The 18,917-nt window shown below is 42.2% G+C and overlaps 1 protein-coding gene across 1 annotated transcript in view; it reads right to left on the minus strand.

Annotated features, from left to right (window-relative positions):
* Positions 1–18,917, minus strand: part of UROC1 (urocanate hydratase 1) — a 70,866-nt gene continuing 51,949 nt past the window's right edge. Inside the window, exons 15-20 of the mRNA XM_065408136.1 lie at positions 17,783–17,853; positions 16,705–16,803; positions 13,417–13,516; positions 10,009–10,090; positions 2,562–2,661; positions 1–141 (exon numbers count right to left, since the gene is read on the minus strand). Coding sequence (XP_065264208.1) covers positions 1–141; positions 2,562–2,661; positions 10,009–10,090; positions 13,417–13,516; positions 16,705–16,803; positions 17,783–17,853 — 593 coding nt within the window. The remainder of the gene's footprint in view (positions 142–2,561; positions 2,662–10,008; positions 10,091–13,416; positions 13,517–16,704; positions 16,804–17,782; positions 17,854–18,917) is intronic.

The raw sequence follows: 18,917 nt of genomic DNA on the forward strand, positions 1-18,917 counted from the left end.
TTAACGATGCAGGGCTTGCTCCAAAATGCTTTCGTCTACCACCTTGTGTGGGAGAGTCACCTTTAATTTACCAGTCTCCTCCATCGCTTGGCAGATTGTTTCATAGGCATTACTGTTGCCCGACCAACAGCGTCTAGCTACCTGTCAGATCACAAATGAGGTGAAAGTAAATGGATGTAAAAATGCAACTGTATCTCCCCACATCTCACCTCTCCCCATACACACGCACACAATTTAATGATAACAAATCTATCAAACTCATGCTAATTCCCAGTTTCTTTACCAATGTAAGAAATCATTTGCTCTCTTTCACCCTAAGCATTTTTTAAAAAAGTTTTTGGATGGTCTTGATGCATTTTAGTCCAGTTAAAAATTAGGGGCTGATAGCCCTGGCTAGAGCAAGGCACATTGTAAAAAGATGCTTTGCAAAAGTCCCTCACAAGGAAAAATTAATGCATCTCAATCCAGATCTGCAAAACTAGCTGCTGTTTCAGACCTAGGTCTGTTTTAAACAATCACTGATTTTATCATGGGACAAATAGTTACATGGAAGGATGTTGAGATCACTGCACATATTTTCAAATTGAACCGCTGGTAAGATTTGAAACCAAGGGGCCAAACTCTCTGGTAGAGTATATGGGCTAAGCTCCACTGAAGTAAATGGAGTGGTAGCCATTTACACCAGCAGAGAATTCAGCCCATAGTCTCTAGAACTGGAAGGCTCAGAATGTCTATGGCAAAGTTATGCCCAAACCACAGCACCAGATAAAACCCCTCCTAGAACTTTAAAAGAAATGCTAAGATTCAGATTCATATTTATTTGTAAAATAGGTCTGAAGAAGAATGACAGAGCCAAACCTCCTTGAACTTTGGAGAAGGTCAGACATAGATCTGAACTTGCTGGTTTAGCCTCATCATGAGTATATTGGTGCTATATAACTACTCTCAATTATTAATTTATTATATCATGTATCCATTATGTCATTTAACACAAGCATCACCGACCAAATCCTCAGCTCCTTACTCAGTCTTTACACAGGCACAATCCTATGTGCAATGGCCCTAGAAATATTATTTTATTATGCATTACAAATCAGTGTTTGAAGCATTTGGTCAGACTCAAAGTTGTTAAAATAGGCAAATTCTTAAGGTCCCAGTTCAGCAAAGTACTTAAACATGTGATCAATTTAGAACTAATACATTTTGAGGATTATAAAAATAAAAGAACTACTCGTCAATGTCCCCTGCATATATAGGATTATTCCTGGCAGTATATTTTCTAGCGTACTGTCCAATTTCTTTCCATTTTTGGATGTAGGAATATAGACAATATTCTAAGATTGTCTTTTTTAAACAGCGCGCTGAGAAGTTGTGCTATTGCATGCAATAAATCACACTGCAAGTAAATCTTCTACCAGACTGTTGTTTTATAGGCTGTCTCTGATAAATTATGCTTGTTAAGCAGCGGCCTCCATTACTCAAGTCTAGAGATTAATTTAATCTTCTTCCTTCTTCCTCAATGATTTATCTATTCTATCAGATCTGGTACAGGGAGTGCATGTGGATAGTTCCTCCTACTGTTTTTTGTACCACATTCTCTGGAGAGAACCCATTTTCAGATCTAATGCAAGGAAGGAAACCATTTTCACCAAATTCTTTTGAGAAATAAAACAAAAACAGACCACACCAGAATTGGCAAGCAATAGCCTCATTTGGTCTGAGACACATCAAGTAATTATGAATAGGCAAAGTCTTCCTAAAACGCAACACATTTTGTCCTTTATAATTTTGCTGTATGTAATTATGCCACTGTGGGGAGTTGTCTACAGAAATTGAACCCAGGACCTGTGGATCTAAAAAGCATGAGCTGCTCCTGCTGGATCTAAATTACCACCTCTAGTAGCACAGGCATGGGAGTCGAGTCATAAACCCATATTGGTCTCGGCACTAAAGGAGGACAATCACTCTGTGTTAGTATGTGTTACACTCTCCCTTAGGCCAAGGAAACTCAGCCCAAGCTCATGGTCCATTGCAGTTCAAATAAATAAACTGATTTGAGTTTGCATATAACTAGCACTTAGTACTAAACTCTAGACTGAGGGACATGTGGCACGTATCCAAGAATAAAAGTGGCCACAGGTGCCTAATGTAAAGGTATCTTGGGGTTGCTCCTTTTCCCACTGACAATACTGGAAAAACTCTCATTGATATAAATTGGAGATAAACAGGCCTTTTATGCATTGGGAATTCAGTGGGGGTTGAGGGTGCTCTTGACCTCCCAGGATAAGGTCCCAAAAGCCCTACATTTATTGGGTCTCTTTTTTAGGGTCTGACCCCAAAGCCCATTGAAGTTGACTAAAGTTGATAGAAAGACTCCCGCTGACTTCAATGGGGTATGGATCAGGGCCATAAATAGTACATATCAGAGAATAGTTAGCAGAGTTAGTTACTCTGCCTATTTCATGGTACAGCTCGCATATTCCTGGGATACCAAGCATTTTTTGTGATTTGAAGAAGAAAAGCAATATTTCAAGTCAAAACAGAAGGCAGATTTTGCTTACTCCATTGGAAACATCCCAGCTGAGCATTATCTTAGCTTGTTCCTCAGCCTCTGCTGATCCATCCAGAACAAGGCCAAATCCTCCATTTATCACTTCGCCCCTTTAAAATACAAGTATTTACATTTTTAAAATAAATCTTTTTTTTTTTTAAATTATACAAACCAATCCTATGAGGTATCCCTCCAGTCAGATGCACTGGGGGAAAGAGAAAATCTAAATTAGGCCTGGATAATATTGCTGAAATTGGATACAGGATGCAGTCAGTGAGTCTTTGTACTTAAAAGATGGAAAGCTAGCAGTACAAGGAACCAAAGTCCTAGTGTAGAAAAGGGTAGGAAGCCCATTCTGTACTTTCCCACACTACCAGCCAGCAAACCCATTTCTGACCCAAGTGGCAGTGCCAGAAGCTAAGCCTGCTGTAAGTCTCCTGAGAACAGTATGTTCCACATAGCACTTGCTTTATTAAAACAAACAAACAAACAAACAAACAAAAACAAATACAGAAATGCCAGCATTCCTGATGATTAAAGAGCTAAAGTCACAGGGCTTCTTAAAGGTTAAGCCTTGCACGTTTGCTACATTCAGGTCTAGCATTCAGATAGTATGGTGATGGGGGTCCTATTGGTATCTAGATGGACAGACCAACCTATTAATTCTCCCATAATCAGAGTGTCACAGCTAAATAAAAGTTGGAACAGTTTGTTTAGCATAAGGCGTTAAAATATATTTCAAGGGTCCATTCAAGGTGAAGTGACCGGTGAACACCTCTCCAGTCATATGGAGGAAAGGACTGAATAAAGGCACTGGATTTATGGCCTATTACAACAATCTATAACTAAGGCAGCGAGTTTGTCACAGAGGTCACGAAAGTCACAGATTCTGGGACTTTCCAGGACCTCGGTGACTTCTGCAGTGGCCGGTGTGGCTGGCCACCTGAGCAGCTCGGGCAACTCCTGGGCCAGCGGCACCAGCCGCTGCTGGGGCAGTCTCAGCAGCAGGAGTTTGGGTGCATGTGGGAAGGGGCTCAGGGCTGAGGGCTGGGGCGTGGGAGGGGATGAGGGCTCTGGGCAGCGCTTACCTTGGGGGACTCCCCAGAAGCGGCGACATGTCCCTCCCTCAGCTCCAGGGCCGGCTCAAGGGTTTTTGCCGCCCCAAGCGGCGGGGGGGGAAGCCACGATCGCGATCGGCGGCAGCTCCACTGCACCGCTTTCTTCTTCGGTGGCACTTTGGCGGCAAGTCCTTCCCTCCGAGAGGGACCAAGGGACCCGCCGCCGAATTGCCGCCGAACAGCCGGACGTGCCGCCCCTTCCCCTTGGCTGCCCCAGCACCTGCTTGCTGCGCTGGTGCCTGGAGCTGGCCCTGCTCAGCTCCTAGCTCTGTGCGCTGCCTCCGCCTGCAGGCACCATCCCCACAGCTCCCATTGGTCACAGTTCCCAGCCATGGGAGCTGCGGAGTGAGTGCTTGGGGCAGGGGCAGCACACGGAGCTAAGGGAGAGATATGTCACCCCTTCTAGGGAGCCACAAGGAGCCAGGTAGGGAGCCTGCCAGCCCTGCCAATACCCCCCAGAGCACCCGCGGTGCCCCCAGACCGCTCCCCCCGAGCCCTCGCAGCATCCCCACAAGCATCTTCAAAACCCCCGGGCTGCCCCCTCCCCGAGATTTAGTCAGGGGTATATAGTACAAGTCATGGAGAGCTCACGGGCCGTGAATTTTTGTTTACTCCCGTGACCTGTCCATGGCTTTTACTAAAAATACCCATGACTAAAATGTAGCCTTATCTATAACCCCACAGCTACTTCCTTCACCCTCCCTCTTTCCCCTCTGTTCTTTTCCTCCCTATGACTGGAGGGGTGTTAACAGGCCATTTCATCTTGAATGGTCCCTTGAAATGTGTGTTAACTACTTATGCTAAACAATCTGTTCCACCTTGCATTTAACTGTGACACTCTGAGTATGTTTCCAGCCCTGAAGAAGCCCACTGTGTAAGCTTGAAAGCTTCTCTCTCACCAACAGAAGTTGGTCCAATAAAATACATTACCTCACCCATTTTGTCTTTGGTTCACTGAGTGTGACTGATAATTTAGCCAGAATTCTGCTCTCAATTACACCCATGTAAACATAGAGTAACTCCTGTTAATTTCAATGCAGTTACTCCAATGTAAATGAGATCAGGACCTGGTTTTCAGATCAGCCCACTACTAATATAGGACAGTAAGAAAATTAGATCTCTAGTTTTGTTTTGTTTTGTAAAATATTCTCTTTGGCAAAACACTTGCAGAGATGTTCTTTTTAGTGACAAAAGATCTACTCTGAGCCCAACATCTCAAAGATGATTCTTTGAAGCCTGGAGGTAAAGGGCTAGATTCCTGATCTTACTAATACTCAAGTAAATCCAGAGCAACTCCACTCATTTCAATGGAATTACACCAATGTACATGCAGAATAGCAAGCTAGAATCTGGCCTACCATCTAAAAAGACACCCATAAATTAAACCCCAAACAAGTCATGTTTGTTAGGATGGCTTTTCCAACAAAACCTCTCACTTTTAAAGGAGAGTACTCTGCCTTCATTAGCATTGGGTAATATTTTCAAGTAATTAAAGAAACATGTGGCATTTTGACCTAAGCTACCTCCTATAATTTCCAGATGCCTCCTTGTAAGGTGATCAAAGAAAACCAGGCCCCTCTCACAATCAAGATGTCACACTGTCAACTGTGTAGTTCAATGCTTAAATTACCTCTGCTTTTTTTGTCACTACAGGTTACATAGCCCTCATGCTAATATATATTCTTGTGCAAATGAACAGGCCTAGAGAAATCAATGACATTCAGTTGCTATAATTATGGCCAAGCCTGAGTTATTCTGTACCCACATCAACAGTGCATGTGATGCAGCTCCAGCTAAATAAATACAAATCCTGTGTTTCTGTTTGTGTTACAAGGTTATAACTTAGTGAATCAAAATGGAGGAAAGACATTTCTCAAGCTGCATAAGGAAGAAGCATCAGATTTGTCAACAATTCTGGTGAAAACAAAACATCTACTGAGGAGGCTGGCTGCCAAATAAATTGTGATCCTCATTTCTGAATTCTCTAAACAGCTACAGTCCAATGTCAAGTTGATTTCTTTCTAACATATGTATATACATACACTCCTTTATCAGTTATCAGGGAAATGAAAGAGGAAAAATAAATCACACAGATGAAAAGCCTACATCGACTGAGATCAAGGAGATGAGATGGCTAATTTTCACCATGCACAAGGAGATGTCTATATTGCAGAGCCAGCTGACTTCTCACGTCCCCAGTGGTCTTTACAATGCAACACAGGTTCTCAGTTGCTGAAGTGCAACATTGCTGGATGAAAACGGAGGACCAAAGAGCATCTGGCTCCGTAGGGCAAGGAAATCAAATATATTTGTAATGGCTGGGGACTGTGTCTTTTTTAAAGAAAAACTTCCACATTATCCCTCCCTTTCTCCCAAAAAGCAAATGCAAGGAGGATGCAGCTCCAACTAGACTGGGTGGTATCCAGTTAAACAGAACAGAACCACTGCAGCGCCAAGGCTTTTAGAAAGCTCTCCAGACTGCAGCATCTAATAACATGACATTGTTACGACATCCGAGTCTCAGCATAGTGGCTTATTAAGGCTTGAGCAAGGACAGGCCCAATTTTCAACTCCAACATTCTTTGTGGAAACCAAACTCTTTCATCACACAGGGCCAAGTCTACCCCCATGACTAAAGTGAGCAAGAATGAGCCAATCAGGTACTGCACCAAATACCCAACCCCAAATCATCCATGGCAATTGGTAGGTTGGGTTACCAGTACCTGCCTTTCCACGAGTCTTTGGATTCCCGTAAACTTCCATTTGCTAATTTTCTGATTCATTTTGCAAGCACCCCCTTTGTATTACATTCTGACACAGATTCTACTCACTGGTGTAAATCCACTTAAGCCAGTGGAGTTACTCCAGATTTACATTAGTGTAATTGAGATCCCAATCTGGCCCATGTGCTCTTCAAGCAAAAGTAGGACTAGATTCCCAAAGTGGGGTCCACCATGGGTTATACAGGGGTCTGTACCTTGAGCCAGGGCCTAAACAGTGTTCTGGCACTTTTGCTGCAAGGAGGATGCCATTTTGTTCTCAAAATGGTGTCCTCCAAACAGCGTCAGAGGTCACACTGGTGGAGGTATTCCCAGGCTGGAAGGGGCATTCCAATAGTACCCTTCAGGACTACATCCTCCCTGTGAGGGTTTAGAAGTACTTTTTTTGTCACAGATGTCAAGACTCGCGTCACTTATACAAGACAGGAAAGTAATACCCCCAATTTAGGAGAAACAGAAATACAGATAAAAATGAAGTGTAAAGGCCCTATAACAACATGAAACTGACGTATAAAAAATGAAAGGGGTCCAATGCCTTTAGTCAGATGCCAAAGGGGTCATTTGCAGAAAAAAAATTGGGAACTACTGGACTAGATAGTCTTTTCTATCATTTGAATTTTGAACAGTCACACTCAATGCATAGAATAAACAATTCCTAAAGATATTAATCAAATAAATTTAAATAACAAATACATTCATGGACATAGTGATCTTTTGGCAGATTTTCCAGCAGCTGACAAAAAAGGCTAAATTCTGCACAGAAATGACTCATTATGAATTATTCACTCAGGATCTAGTTGTTTTCCATCTCTACAGCCTCTGGTTGAGATTATCAGAGCAGTTTAGGGGATTTAGAGACATATCCTCCGTTATAATTAACCGATGAAATCCTGGCTCCACTGAAGTCAATGGCAAAACTCTAATTGATTTCAACAGGGCCAGCATTTCACCCTGTGAGTCTGACTCTCTCAAGACTATGGCCCCGATTCTGATCTCACCCAGGCGTAAGTCAGTAATAACTCCATTGAAATCACTAGAGTTAGAATAATGCAGACAGAATGATCTGACCAACCAGGATGGGAGATTGTTTTAGCTCCAATTAACAAGGCCACATAATAGTCAGTGCCTCTGTGGATAACATCTGTTGCAAGCTCTTTAATTCTGGTTCTCTGTACAGCTGTTCTGTAACATACTGGAAGGAGAGTGGGTCCTTTACAGCATTTAACAGCAAAAACTGTGCCCCTTTCAGCAATATGCTGTTCCACTGGACAATATCCTAGAGACAATGCAACCAGCCGAAGCCTCAGTAACTTCATGCCCCTCACGCTACATTTTTAGCTGTAGTTTCCAAACTTGCTGGCATATGTTAGACTTGCGGTCTTGGTGATCAGCATTCCCTATGGCAATAGACTTTCCTGCCCTTAAAGTCATGTGCTTGGCTGAGATTTCATCTAAGCTAGCAGCCTACTGCAGTGGCCTAGGGGAAAAAGGGACATTTAGTGAAATGCCAGACATCATCCTACAGAGCTTGGGAAAAATAAGTGGCAGTATTGCAGTATTATCATTTTTCTTGCACAGATTTGAAAGCCTTGATCAGACATCCCTATACTACAGGCAACCACCTTAAACTTGTGTATTAGAGGGTCAATCAGAAAATATCACATTTAACGCCCTACAGAGCCTCACCTGACTCACCCAAGCAATACTATGGGACTGCTTGGGTGGGTAAAAGGCAAGCCAAACTTAACGGTGTGGATGATGATGTAATTTTATTTGTTTTATTAATAATCAGTAATAAACCCAGCAGATTTATGTAACAACTGTACACCCAGAATACTCAAGTGTAAAAGTTTTGCAGTACGTCGTTTGCAGATGGGCCCAGTTGGCCCTAAATATCTCCCTCTAGCTGTGTTTGCTGGAAGCTCATGCCACGAACATGGAGATTCATGGAAAGAGGACAATTTTTTGCTATATTTTGAGGGAAACTATTTTTAAACACTGTTAAAATTAAATTTTCTGCTTCTAATAAATGAGCCAAAGGATGCCTAAACAAACAGCCAAGGCTTAAATTCTGCTTGAAGCTACACCAGTGCGAACCTGACATTGCAGTTGATGGAGTGACTCCAGATTTACATTGATGTAACTGAAAACAGAATACAGCCCCTTAACAATAATAGAAAAGCTGTAACAAATTGCTATATCATACCAGAACAATCTGTCTCTCTACCACAACATTTACAGAGCACCCATCATCACAGTACGTAGAGTCCCATCCAGCAAACCACTTAAGCATGTGCTTAACTTTAAGCGCTTGAGTAGTCCCACTGGAGTCAGTGGGATTTCTCACATGTTAAAGTGCTTTGCTGGATCCAGGCCTAGGTTGAAGAGCCATGATTTAGTTTAGTATATTTTTTTCTGGCATTGTTTAACATGAGAAGGCATGAAGCTCTAACAACACACTCATGTGTGCCCAGGTAGGAGGAAGGACCTTTTTCCAGATTGTAAATGGTGATCATCCTATGCCCTGAAACAGGAAGATTGATAATCATTAGTTTGTTCTTCCAACTTCTCTTTTTTTATTAATGTAAATCTGCTAGAAGTGAGTAATCTGAACCATTCGTGAGCACTTTGAACAATCATACAAAACAAAGCAAAAAAGCACCCTCTTAATATTTTATTAGCCATGCTTCCACCTATCTAGGCATTTCTATCCATGGTGCTTAGATTACATGATGAAAGACATCTTAGACAGCGGCTATATTCTGATCTGAGATCAGTGTCAGTCCAGAGTAAGTTGTTAGTGGAGTTACTGTGGATTTACACTGGCATAACCAAGATCAGAATGTGACCTCTGAGAATTCTCTTGAAAATATACATCCCCATCTCTCTATATGGCAATCATCTTGTTCTGCTTCTCACTTTAAAAATCCCTGCAGGTTCAGTGTGTAATGCAACAAGAGGGCTGTTGTTTAAACCAGTCCTTGCATTGCTGCTGCCTTTTATCCTGCCAGGCATGAGCAAGGGAAGAGGAGTGAAGAACTGAATGAAGAAGGATGGAAAAAAGTTTGCTGGCACCTGAGCTGTTTTGTATCAATAACCCTTTGTTGCACTTTAGCACATGGGCATGTTATATTGGGGTCCTAAGGTCACAGATTTAAATGCAGCTTAAGGGGAAACCTAAACACAATCCATCCACTAACACTCTGGTTCTTCATGTGTGAAGACAACGTTGGAAGTGGGGTCTGTTCAAAAAGACTAAGCCAGTCTGTCCTTGTTTAGCAAATTAAGTTTCCCAAATAGTGCTATGGCCAATGTCTAAAACACTTTTTCTTGACATATGGACATTAATTTAAAAAGCGTCATACGACACCACACTTCAACCTATAACGTACCCTTTGAGCCTCCCCTCCCCAAACCTCCATTGTTCCCATGAACATGGCCTTTCACTGCCACAGTAGCATATGCTGACTCTTTCTCTCTCTCTCTCTCTCTCACACACACACACACCCCAACTGGATGAAACTGCTCTTCCCTTCAAACAAGATCAAGTTCTCCTTACCAGCCAACTCCACCACCATTGTGTAACGCAACCCAAGTGGCTCCTCTAACTGCATCTCCTACAAAATTCTGTACCGCCATATCTAGGAAGAAAGGAAATGAGTTATTGTAGCACCAGAATGCTTCATTTATTTCATGTAATGCTTGTTGTTACTTCACTGCTTTTTCTCCCACTTGGGGAGGGCAAAGGGAAGAGACTATTTTTTCCATCCTCTTTCTTTCCACACAGGAGGAAACACATGCCAGTATCACAAAATGCTCTGCTCTCTCAGGATTGTAGTACTCTTCATACACTGCTAAAATGGAGATCTAAAGTGAGAGGCCTGTGTAAGAGGAATTGTAGAAAACTAGAAAATAAGTAAATAAAGGTATGTCTACACTTCAATCACTACAGCAGCGCAGCCAACGGGAGGGGTTTTCCTGTCGGCATAGGTAATCCACCTCCCCAAGAAGCGGTAGCTAGGTTGACAGTATAATTCTTCTGTTGACCTAGCGCTGTCTACACTGGAAATTAGGTCTGCTTAACTATGTTGCTTAGGGGTGTGGATTTTTCACACCCCTCAGGGACATAGCTAGGCCGATGCAAGTTCCCAGTCCTAAAACTTCACTGGAATAGATAAGACTTTGTAGAGACATGGCACTTTTCATGATAGGAACATTATTTAATTATAACCCTCAGTTCTAAGTCAGAGTTGGGTGGGTATTGTCATTTCCATTCACAAACAGAGAAACCGAGGCACAGAAGTTAAAGCCCCAATTTAAAAAAAAAAAGTCCAATAATTCTGGACGCCTCAATTATGGGGTCTTACACTGGGCACCCTTCAGCACAGGCATCCAAAATTAGTTGATGCTTTTGAAAACCTAGACACAAAGTGGAAGAGCCAAGGAGTAGAAATCAGGAGTTCCCGATTACCAAACCCGTGCTCAGACCACCAGATCACAGCTCTCTGTTATGCGCAGGGAACAAGCAAAAAGGCCTGTGCATCAAGTAAGCCTTATGTTGAGATTTTCCATGGGACTTAAGTGTGAAGGTTTTGCCCTGAACCTCTGTACAAGAGTGAATTTAACCTGAATGCTTAGAAGTTACCTAGAATATTTATTTCTTTAAAAATCACAACTTAAAAAGACAGAAAAATAAATTAGAGACCTGATTTTCAGCGCATGGCTTCCTCTGAAGTGCACATAAACACAGTTTACACATTAGCCCATGCAATAGGGGGCACTAACACTTGCATATCCAATTCTAAAATTTCAGCTTTGCATGTAAATTGTAGTACATCGAAGTACACACAGAAGTGTGCACGTGTGGAAGAAATTGCACACACCAGAAGATGATGGGCTAGACCCCAGTGAAAACAAGACCCTACGATTTTTGATTCAGGAACAACAGAGCAAGTGCTTTGATTTTATGAGTTCAAAATCAACCCAAAGAAACAAACAAACACATCCCTAGAACCACATTTGCAATGTTGTATGTACTGCATATTCAGTGTAAGAACTAGCTAATGCAGCTACTGATCCATGTTAAAACCCTGTCAAAAAGCTTTCATTATGGCATCATCTTGTCTGGCATAATGTCACTTTAATAACCCAGTTAACATAATAATTACTTTGTCAGATGGCATTGAGGACAAGAGGGATAAGAGTGTACACTCAACATGTAAAAACTTCCATTCCCTTCTCAGGCAAACGGCTGAGCAGAGTCAAGGTTAGGAGGGAAGCATGGCAAGCAGATTAATGCTGCAATAATTTGCAAGCCCTCTGCTTTGGAAAAGGTCACTAATTGAGCGAACGACAGCACTAAAAGACACTTTCCTCAACAGCATCTGCCTGGGCTGAGGTGACCCTGATTGTCAGACTGCAGCGCTTAATGCAAAACTAAAACAGGTGGGCCAAAGTTACAGAAAATCCCAATGTTCAGTAATGAGAGGACTTCAAATGGGTCAGTTCAGATAAACTACCATATATTGCAGTGTTGGGGGTGGGGGGGGGGAAGAGAAAAGAAGAGACCTAAAATGTTCCCCCACTCTCTCTGAGAGCTCGTCCTTAGGAGCTTGGAGAGCTAGGGACTGATCTACAGACCACTGAAAACTATAGAAAGACTCCCATTGATTCCAATGGGCTTTGGAGGAGATCTTTCAAGGGGGTCCATATAATTCAAGAAAACAGTTTTATTAAACAGTGATAAACAAATTTCACTCTTAAAAAATGAGCCTCCATTTCAAACTGGAATCCTCAGCTATCCTACAAGTTAGTCAAATTTTGCAACTCTGGGAACCTGGTAATAATACTTTGTCCTTATAGCTCTGTAGCACCTTGCATCCAAGGACCTCAAAGCACTTCACCATCAGCAATTCATGACACCTTGCAACGCCCCTCGGGTACACAAATTATTATTATTATTATTCCCATTTTATGGTTGGAAAATTGAGGCAGAGAGAGATTTACCCCAACATTTTTCAAAGTGTGCACTGATTTGAGTGCCTCCATTTTTGGGTGCCCAATCTGAAATACTTCGGGCTTGTTTTTCAGAAGTGCTGAGCACCTGCATTTTCCCCAGGTGCTCAGCACTCTGAAAATCAGGTTCTAGGGCTCCCAAAATTAAAGGCCCCTTTTGAAAAGGGAACCTGAATGACTTAGCCAAAGTCATTCTGCAGCTTGGTGGCAAAGCTTGGAACCGAATCCAGAACTCCTGACGCTCACTGCTGTGCATCAGCCATCAGCCCATGTTCCCTGATGACAAGGGCTGTCTCATAGAATCTGAACTGTATTTTCTTGTTAATGCACAGAGTAAAATGAACAGGGCTGTGTCAGTATCAATTCTGTACAAAGCATTTTTTTTTAACACACAGGGCCTGATTCTCATCTTGCTTATATTGTACCAGGTTAATACTGCTGTAACTCCATGGAGGGTTCCTTTGATTTACACAGGTGCAAGATCAAAATCAGGTATAACGTTCATAGAATCATAGAGGTCAGAAGGGACCATTATGATCATCTAGTCTGACCTCCTGCACAACGCAGGCCACAGAATCTCACCCACCCACTCCTGTATCAAACCTATGTGGGTAAATCAAAGGAACCCTCCATGGAGTTCCATCAGCTGGGGCAGATTCTATGCTCTGATTACAGCAGTGTAAATCTAGAATAATGTCAGTGACTTTTGTAGCATTAGTCTAGGTTTACATTGGTGTTACCAAGGGCCCTTCTACTTTAACTAGTTCCATGCTAATTTCTGTATCATAATTATATCCCATAAAGCCTCTATGTCAAGATAATAGGAAATCCAATTAATTGGGATGAAAGGGTTAAACAAAATCCATTTAAAATGTTCTATAAAAATTAATTTCTTGTTTTAAGCCATTTCTTTTGTTTGCCTAGACAGACGCATCTCAGCTGCTCTGCTGACCTGCACAAAAGGCTGATCCATCATAAATGTTTGAGGTCTCTCTGTAAGGACTGTCGGTGCCACTCACATCATGGTGATCTCGACTCAGGACAACCGGTGCCTACAAAAAACCAAGGACAAAGAAGTGGAATCCTACATAGACTGTCAACTCTGTCATTCACAGACTGTTTTTTTTGCAGATTTCACTCTCTGTCTTATTGACTTACCATCTCGTTTCAAATCTCATCTAAAAAGAACTCGTTACTCCCCACCCTAATCCTCTTAATTTCTTTCTCCCTCTGCCACCAATTTTTATTATAACTGGTAAAGAAATGCTGACTTTTTGTGTGTGAAATCTGGTGGAGAAAATCACCATCATTTCAACCCAGAGATAAAGAGCCTTTTTTGAGAGCTCTGTATGAAAATTATATTTTCACACTAAAAAAAAAAAAAAAATGCAAAATGTTGCAAGTAATTGATATGAATTGACTTTTATCTGAAATTTTAAAGACTGTGGTATTGGCTAATCCTCATGCAAAAACAGGGCAAAGTCATATTTCTTCATGAATTTGCAACATTTTTGAAAATGTGAAATTAAGTATAATATCTGAGGCTATGAGAGATTACACAGATATTTTTTTAAAGTTCCACATTTAATTTGATAATTTAAGTCGAACTTTGTCATTTAGTACAACTGTATTTGTAACTCTACAGCATTTAAGGAAACTGTTTGTTTTTATGAAAGAGTAAATCGAGGTGGTGGAATCTCCTTCCTTGGAGGTTTTTAAGGCCCGGCTTGACAAAGCCCTGGCTGGGATGATTTAGTTGGGAATTGGTCCTGCTTTGAGCAGGGGATTGGACTAGATGACCTCCTGAGGTCCCTTCCAACCCTGATATTCTATGATTCTATGATTCTATGCTATGCAAAATGAGAGACCAGTCCTGTGAACCTTACTCACAGAGTATTCTTTATTCATATAATACTATTGACTGCAGTGGTACTGCCTGTGTGATCAAAGCTTTGTGAGATCAGGCCCTTAGCTTGTCTTCTATTGTTTTCATTGATTCTTAACCACAAATCGCAACATATATGTGTAACTTAAACATCACTATAGATTGTGAGCTCTTTGGGGGTGTTTGTACAGCACCTAGCACAATGGGGTCTGGGTCCACATCGGGGGTTCCTATGTGCTACTGGAATATAAATAACAGAGCTGGGTAGAAACTGGAATTCCCATTCCACAGGAAATTCCAAAACAATTACAGCTGTTGAGAAGTGGAACAAGAAATGAAATTTAGAAATTTCTCTTGGAACAAGAATTCCAAAATTTCATTTAGAAAAAAGTCAAAATGACATTTCATTCTGACCTTTTGGAAACAATTCTGAGGCTCCCTGAGCTGCTCACAGCCCTGGCAGCCCACCAGATGGGGAGCCCAGCAGCTCAGAGAACTTGAAACCATGGGCACCCTGGCTCTGCGGGACAAGCTGCCTGGGAGCCAGTAGCATGGAGGCCCTGGGAGCCTGGGCTGATGAGGAGCGGGGAGCCTGGAAGCTTGGGCAGGCTGGCAGGAAACCGGACAGGATTCTGCTGGAAACCTGCCTGGTGTCCATCGGAATTTTGTCGAAATAGACACGTTCCCCCGGAACGTTTCAATGTTGTCAAATGGGCATTTTCCAGTGGAAACTGTTCCACCAGAAAATTTCCAATCAGTGCTAATAAATAATAAACTACAAATAAGGGGGCCCGGACACTTAACAGCTTCCTACAGCTCAGATAAATCTTTCTTGGCTGGCAGATATCTAGCCCAGCTGATAGGGCCTGATTCTCCTCTCTCTTATGCCAGTTTTACACCACAGTAACTCCATGGACTTGGCCCAATCTGGAGTCCGTTTGCTCACTCTGCTCTGTGCTGCCAGCAAATTATGAAGTAACTTCAAGGGCACCTCTATGTCCAGCTCATGAGAATGGCTGAGAAGGGGAATGGAGATTCTGAAAAGATGAAAAAGATACAGAACAAAATCCTGAAGGGCATGGAAGCCTGCCCTTTTCATTCATAGCTCCGAGGGCTTGGTTTGTCTGGCCAGGTTTAGTTTTTAAGACTAGCTTGCAATGATGTTCATTTTGAATCCTGAGAAGATCAACAGTGTTTGAAATATGTTAATAAACATTATCTGAGTAACAAAAAGCAGACATTGCTCCATTGATATTCATTGTAAGCGTTACATGAATTTGCTTCTTTAAAAATGATGATAATTCAGCTCTGACACTGGAAAGACAGAGATGCGTGATTTAACATCTTCGGGCCTGACTCCAAGAGCACTTACACAAGTGCGAATCCGGAGCAACTCCAATGAAGTTACACTGTTGTAAAACCTGTCTGAGAGGAGAATTGGGCCCTTAGATTTTTTGAGCAACAAAAAATATAAAAGATGGGTTTGAATCTCTGGATCTGAACGGCTGTCTGATTTGGGGGGTTGGCGATCAGACCCTTGAGGCTCAGAACCCTCTCTAAAACAAACACACATGCTGATTATGTTATTCTGTTGCACAGAAAAACATGCATGCCAGGCCCCATCATACTAAAATACAGGGAGCAAAATGCCACCACAGCATGCATCATTTAAACACCTTTCATGAGCATAAAAGCAAGAATTCAATTTTGTTAACCAGAGGCTTGTATACCACATAGTTTTGCTGTAGTATAAAAGCCTTTATTATGCATGTACCAACTGAGCCCAACCATGAGCCCCAGATTCTTTGCAATAATAAATGTGTAGTATCTACAGCACTGCCTAGATCTAGGTCCCACAGTGCTACATCACTGTACAATCATATACTAAGCCCACAGAGACCTTAGAAAATCCCAATATGTACAAATTCCTGTCCACGTACTAAATTTCAACAGGGTAGATTCTGCCTCCATTACTCACACTGACTAGTATCTTACTCCTGCAGTAAGGTACAACCCAGCATGCACAAAGGTGGCAGTATCAGAGGCTATGTTGGTTTCTCTTAATTTTTCACTAGCATATGAAGTGTGAGTGAATGCCGACTGTATGATGCCCATACACAACACCAGGCAGATTTTTTACCTGGGGATTAAATGTGGTATCTATGAAGACATTCTCTAGGTCAGACTCTCCTCTCATTGAATATGTTCCGGTGTAACAGGGAAGAGAATTTGATTCGACATTTTCTAATATACTTTTTTATTACCATTGGTTGAACCGTTCTACTTCTCCCATCCCACCCTGATCTCAGATACTAAACACAATTATCATGCTGCATTGAGTGGGAAAAGCCATACCTTAATCCTTTTTTCAGCAATGGCTCGATTAATAGCCACCGCAATAGACACACGACCCTTCTGATCAGAGTACAAGATTCTAGCTTGGGAGCCAACTACCTGGAAAATGAAAATGCCAGAGTGATAAGGTTCCCTCTGCAACTGGCTTATCTCCAGGCCCCAGCGGTAGACTCGGCCCCCTCCACTGGAGAAAGTATGGAGTATTAATTTGTAAACAATCAGCTTCCAGAAATAAGAAATTAACGCCCCCCCCCCCATTGAACTGAGTTTTATCTACACTCACACAATGAGATTTATTTTTCTAATTAGCTGCTACAGTTCAGTAAATCCCACTTTTTAAATCAACCTCATTGTCAGGCCCACAATCCCCTATCAACAATCCCCTTATCAACAGCTGAGAAGCAGAGATTGGAACCGGTGGTGGTGGCGGTGGGCTGGAAGGGAAGAGAAATATGGAGACAAAGAACATCAAACATCTGTCTCACATAGAGCTATGCCCCCATCCATCCCTTACTTTGTGGTCTTTAGTCTGGCTTCCAGCTTTTGGGGGGAGGAGGACACATGCTTGAATCCTGAAGTGCCTGCGGTTAACTGGCTATGGTGCTTAACTGTGCTTTAAAAAAAGAGACTCCATCTAATATGCAATGCCATAGGAGGAAATAGCCCTTTCCCCCCTTCTCCTGAAAAAGGGGTTACAGGACTAGAACAGCAGTCCTGAAGGGGAGAACCCAGGACAGGACAGCTCCTTCAAGGTCAGATTTCAGGAGTGGAGCTCAGGGGAAGCTAGTTATGAATAAAGTGTATTGTGAGCCTAAGTTGCCTTGTTGAAAAATAGAGATGGACTCAAGACACAAAAGTTGGCTCTAGACCCAGTTTTTGAACATCTCAAAGTTGAGAGGGTGAGGTGTTGGTTTGGTTCATTATGAAGATGGGGCCATTCACAACATTTGGATCTGGAGCTAGGATCAGATTTCAAACACCCCTGGGTGGAAAGAACAGTGTTTGGAGCCAGAGTTTTCACTGGGGCCCCTTTTCTGCTTTTTGGTCTGGCCGTGTGTGAAAGAGGCTTTGCATTTACCAAGCTGTGCTTCCCGGCTTCCCGAATCCAGTGGATATTGTCATGGTATTGCTGCTTCACAGATGCACTGACTGCAAGAGAAACCAAGAAACCAAAAGGTTTAGAAAAATAAATGCAACATGCTCTAAATACTACGTAATTCATAAAACAGCTCCAGGGGTCAAATCCTACTCTCAACATAGGTGCAACAGAGGAATATAGGAATGGCCATACTGGATCAGACCAGCAGCCCATCTAGTGGCCAGCTCCAGTTACTTTAGAAGAAGATACAAGAAATCCTGCAGTAGGAAGGTGTAGGATGAGATGTTCCAGATAATCTGAAGTGCTCTTCCAAATCTATAATGTATTGGTTTAAACCCAGACACATGAGGGTTTCCAACACTTTTGTTCACATTAACTACAATAACTCTGAATATTCTTGTTGTGCCTATAAATGTCCAATCTCTCTTTGAATCTTGCTAAATTATTGGCCTGAGCAATACCCAGTGGCAATTAGTTCCAAAGTCTAATTCCACACTGGGTGAAAAAGTATTTCCTTCTAGCAATTTGAACTTCCAGCAATGGAACCTCAAAGGGAGTTGCTTATGTGCATCTGAAAACATATCTGGTACAATGGTTTTAACCACTGGGGCAAATTCTCTCATTTTCATCTATGTAACTCCATTTAAGTCACTGGGCCCAACTGAGCAGCAACAGAAATGAAAGGGTGAGTTACATGTGGAGTGTAAGTTGGTCAGAAAATGAGTGTAAGTGGCAAAGAAGTGTAGCATACATCAGTCTGGCATGGGGGGAGAGGGGTTGTAATACAAATCATGTTGATGAGACTGAAGGTAACTATAGCAGATAAGCGACTAACAAGAGAGGAAAGGTGTAAAATAAAGTAGGGGCTGCTTTATTTTGCACCTTCCTTTTAGGTGTTTTTGCTATTATACCTTTCCTTCTGCCCCGTGGTGAGTACAGTACAAGAATTTGCACACCCACTGAATGCCAAATCAGTACATGTTACACTATACAGCTCACACCCATTTCCTCACCAACTTACAATGGGCATGTAACTTATACCAATATATCCATCAGCACTGAATTTGGCCCAGAGACTTTCCTGAGGTCTGAAACTGACCCCAGAGGGGGCTTC

This window comes from Emys orbicularis, chromosome 7, assembly GCF_028017835.1.
Source record: "Emys orbicularis isolate rEmyOrb1 chromosome 7, rEmyOrb1.hap1, whole genome shotgun sequence".
NCBI classification, from domain to species: domain Eukaryota; kingdom Metazoa; phylum Chordata; order Testudines; family Emydidae; genus Emys; species Emys orbicularis.